Here is a 3,527-nt window from a genome sequence, read left to right on the forward strand (position 1 = left end):
TGTTCAACTGGCGACGTGTGTGTTCACAATATGTACAACACAGTATGGGAGTACACGAACTCCCTCAGTTCGGCCGATCCAACGCGCGTCATTCAGATTATCAGTGTATTTCGCAGTCGATACGCAGACAGCGTAGCCCTGAGTATGTTACCAGGTGCTATTGAAATCCTACTCATGGGTATCATCAGCCTTTACCAGGTAATGTTATCCAAACGCTCCGTGTTGCTAACCCAAATTTGGGCGTACCGATGCCAGAACGGACGTATGCAGATTGCTTATCTCGCTCAAGTCATGTATCACTTCCTGCTCAATTCCAATATGTACTGGACTTTCCACCGGAACCCCTCTATTGTGAATCTCGCACTAAGATATTATGCTTTTTCTTATTCATTCATCAACGAGATCAAGGCTAGTGCAGAGAACTATAAAATTTCAGAAGCAATGCTGCTAGCGTGAGCTAGTCATGGAATTAATGCTCATAAACTGGCAGATCAACATGATACAGCAGATGAGAGATGTTCATGCTGAAGCCAAAAATCATATGGACTGGGAGGTGATCTTTTAGTAACTTCAAATTCGTGAGTGTAAGCAAGAGATTTTTCCAAGCGCCAAGAGGTTCGTAGATTCGCGTGACGGTATTCGGCTTTAGAGTACGACAGTGATGTCGAGTATTTAGAGTAATTATAAAGGCTTGGCAAATGACAGAGAGTAATACCGGTCGGGATTGCAGCAATGATGCATGATGCTAATGAACTGGACGACGATGCTCGTATCAGCGACGAAGTTTTAATTGGCGACGAAGCATTTGGCTTCCAATTCTCGACGAACTCAACTAGCTCGAGCAACTGTTGCACTCGGGGTGTCAAGAGTCTTGGTACTTAGACACGTAACTCTATCGGTTCAACGATGCCGCAAAATCCAAAAGCATCACGATATATCTAGCATACCTGCTGGATTATCCGCGGTCTGCGAACTACAGAGCTTCTTCTCGTCGAACTAAGCCTCGTCGTCAAAGCTAAGGGCTGAGAAAGCCGCGATGCAAGAAGGCAATAATTCGAAAATATATCGCATGTAAATCTAATTTTAAGATTCGAGTTCGGGCTTATTTTAGGTTTTCTTTTTGCATTGGCACCCCAAATCCGATGTCAAGCGATCGAAGCAGTGACCACATTACAGCTCTGGCCAAGCAATGATGCATGTTTAGCGTCCAAGGATGGACAAGCGGTTCCACCTCGTTCTGCCTCATAGCAAACTAAAATTACCTGTGAACACGTATTCAATTGGGGAGTTTACACTAGATCTTGTCGTTTTACACTTTTTTTGCTCATTCAAAGCAACTTTCATCTTCGGTTGCAGGTTCAGAGTGACCTCCTCTACAGGCAACCAAGATCGACGCTTCAGAGGACAAAAAGACGAAATTGTCGGAAGTGGCAGGAAAGCACAGCACTTGTCCCTCGGGCAAGAAGGGAGGAGACCTGGGCATGTTTGGACGTGGCGAGATGGTGCCGCAGTTTGACAAGATGGTGTTCGAAGGAGAAGTGGGCAAGCTCGCCAAGGTGCAGACTCAGTTCGGGTGGTATGTACTGCTCTGCACGGAGCGTCTAGGAGATAAGAAGTCCAAGTAAGCGACGGAGACTAGCACAAAATTTAGATAAATGGAGATATTTCATTTTTCTGGATGTTATAATGCCCATTTAGTGAAATTTGAGACAAAAAAAGGCGGCAATGTATAATTCACTTTTGCTACAGATTGACTCTTGTCAATCCCATTGTACACAATTGATTCAGTACTTTTGGTGTGGGAATTGTCCAATACTTAAGTAGCCCAGAAGCCGTCGTTCGCTGAGCTAAACCTTCAAATCTGATCTCTTCATCACTTTGTAGCAATTGAGGTTGAGTTCTGACGGTCAAATTCATGACTTAGCGCTTGAATTCGCCAGTTGACTCGGTTACCTATGTGTTTAGGATCGGACACTGGGATTCACCAACAAATACAAGCATATAATTGTAAAACTAGCCAAATAGACTTTTCGATATTATAGTTTTAGCCAGATGTAACCACCAATATCCGATTTAAATAGTAATTTTGCAAGTTAAAAGTACAAAAATAACCAGCTCAAAACTAATTACCATAGGTGTACCCCACAATACGTACCACAATGTCGCGGCGCGATCCGAATACACAAAATTAAGCAGATGATCGAGCACATCGAGTGCATCTCGATGCGTAGTTGGAAGAGACCGTAACGTTGGATTATTCTCCCGAGCTTTTAGATGCAACTCCAGCTTGTCACGCGAAAGATGTGCGTTAGTCTATAAATCTCTCCAGAAGGCATGAGAGAGAGAGTATCATTTTTTCTTGCGATTGCTTGGCTGCCAACTCACGATATCGATACTGCTGGGTCTTGCACAGCTCTCCTAATTCACCGACTAAGCCTCTCTGGTCTGCTCATATATTGTGTTTAGTTATTCAGATTCATTTCCAAAGTGAGGCCAATGTGATCACGACCCATGACCGCTTTGCGACTTTGGGACCCGTAAGGCGATAGTGCTTGCCAATATTGGAGTTTGTGAAGTGCGCTTTTCCATCTGGGAATGGTTTGATCAGTGGGATCACACGGCATCCATATTTTTAATACACCGTGAGTATAACTCCATGCCACGGCAACACGCACAGAAGAGTATTTATCTGTAATGTCTGCAACGTCATTGTGTGTAAAGGGAATTGAATCATTGTTGCGCGGTTGCCTAGAACAAGTAGTTCTATGCTTTCAGGAGTGAAGTTGTCCATAAGCAAGAGCTTGAAAATACTGCAACTCACGCTTCTCCCGTTTGTGCTTGACCCTCGTGTGAGCCCAACGATGGATCCCAAAGCTGTGTCCATTTTCTATGAGGTATGTAGACCATGGCAGAGCTCGTGAAGGGCTTCAAACGAAAAATGGACTTCAAGAGTTGGATGTTAACCGTACTACACACACAGCGATGATAGAGTGACAAATGATCACTCTATCATCTTGGTCAGATTTCAGTTAACCGTAGTCAAATTATCGGCCATCCAATTGGATACTACGGACGGTCACGAATATCCAAACTCTCGTTGAACTAACCAAGGGACGGGTACGCATTCTGACGTTTGCGACCTCTGGTGAGTCACCAGTGGAGGCCATACCGAGTTGAATGGAAAAAAAAATGGATAAAAGACGTAACATGAATAACGGAATAGGTATTAATATGTACATTTACTTTCAGCTTTACAACCACTTTTTGTACTTCTGTTTTCACCCCAGTTTTTTTATTTTTTTAATACTGGTGTAAAAATTGAAATTAGAAAAGAAAATCACTTTATAATAAAATAATATTTTACTCTGCTAAACAGCACTGCTGCATAATTCTAAGGACAAATATTATATTACTACTAACCTTCACTGTGCAGAAATTACTTTATCGTAATAACAGTGCTTCGCTATTACCGTAAAAGTCGGCTCCAGTGCGACACCGATTAGCGGTAAAAATCAAGTCATTAAAAA

At 42.8% G+C, this 3,527-nt stretch overlaps 2 protein-coding genes across 2 annotated transcripts; both read left to right on the forward strand.

Moving 5' to 3' along the window:
* Window positions 1-30: 30 nt before the first annotated feature.
* Window positions 31-456, forward strand: PPTG_23124 (hypothetical protein; the record flags this gene model as incomplete). Its single annotated transcript, XM_008908574.1, has 1 exon — window positions 31-456. The coding sequence occupies one exon, from the start codon at window positions 31-33 to the stop codon at window positions 454-456; it is 426 nt and encodes a 141-aa protein (XP_008906822.1).
* A 757-nt stretch (window positions 457-1,213) lies between these two features.
* Window positions 1,214-1,625, forward strand: PPTG_23125 (hypothetical protein; the record flags this gene model as incomplete). The annotated part of the gene is made up of 2 exons (XM_008908575.1): window positions 1,214-1,264; window positions 1,380-1,625. 2 exons carry the CDS (start codon window positions 1,214-1,216, stop codon window positions 1,623-1,625), a joined length of 297 nt encoding a protein of 98 aa, XP_008906823.1.
* Between the last annotated feature and the right edge of the window lie 1,902 nt (window positions 1,626-3,527).

Source organism: Phytophthora parasitica (genome assembly GCF_000247585.1).
Source record: "Phytophthora parasitica INRA-310 unplaced genomic scaffold supercont2.30, whole genome shotgun sequence".
Classification (NCBI taxonomy): domain Eukaryota; phylum Oomycota; class Peronosporomycetes; order Peronosporales; family Peronosporaceae; genus Phytophthora; species Phytophthora nicotianae.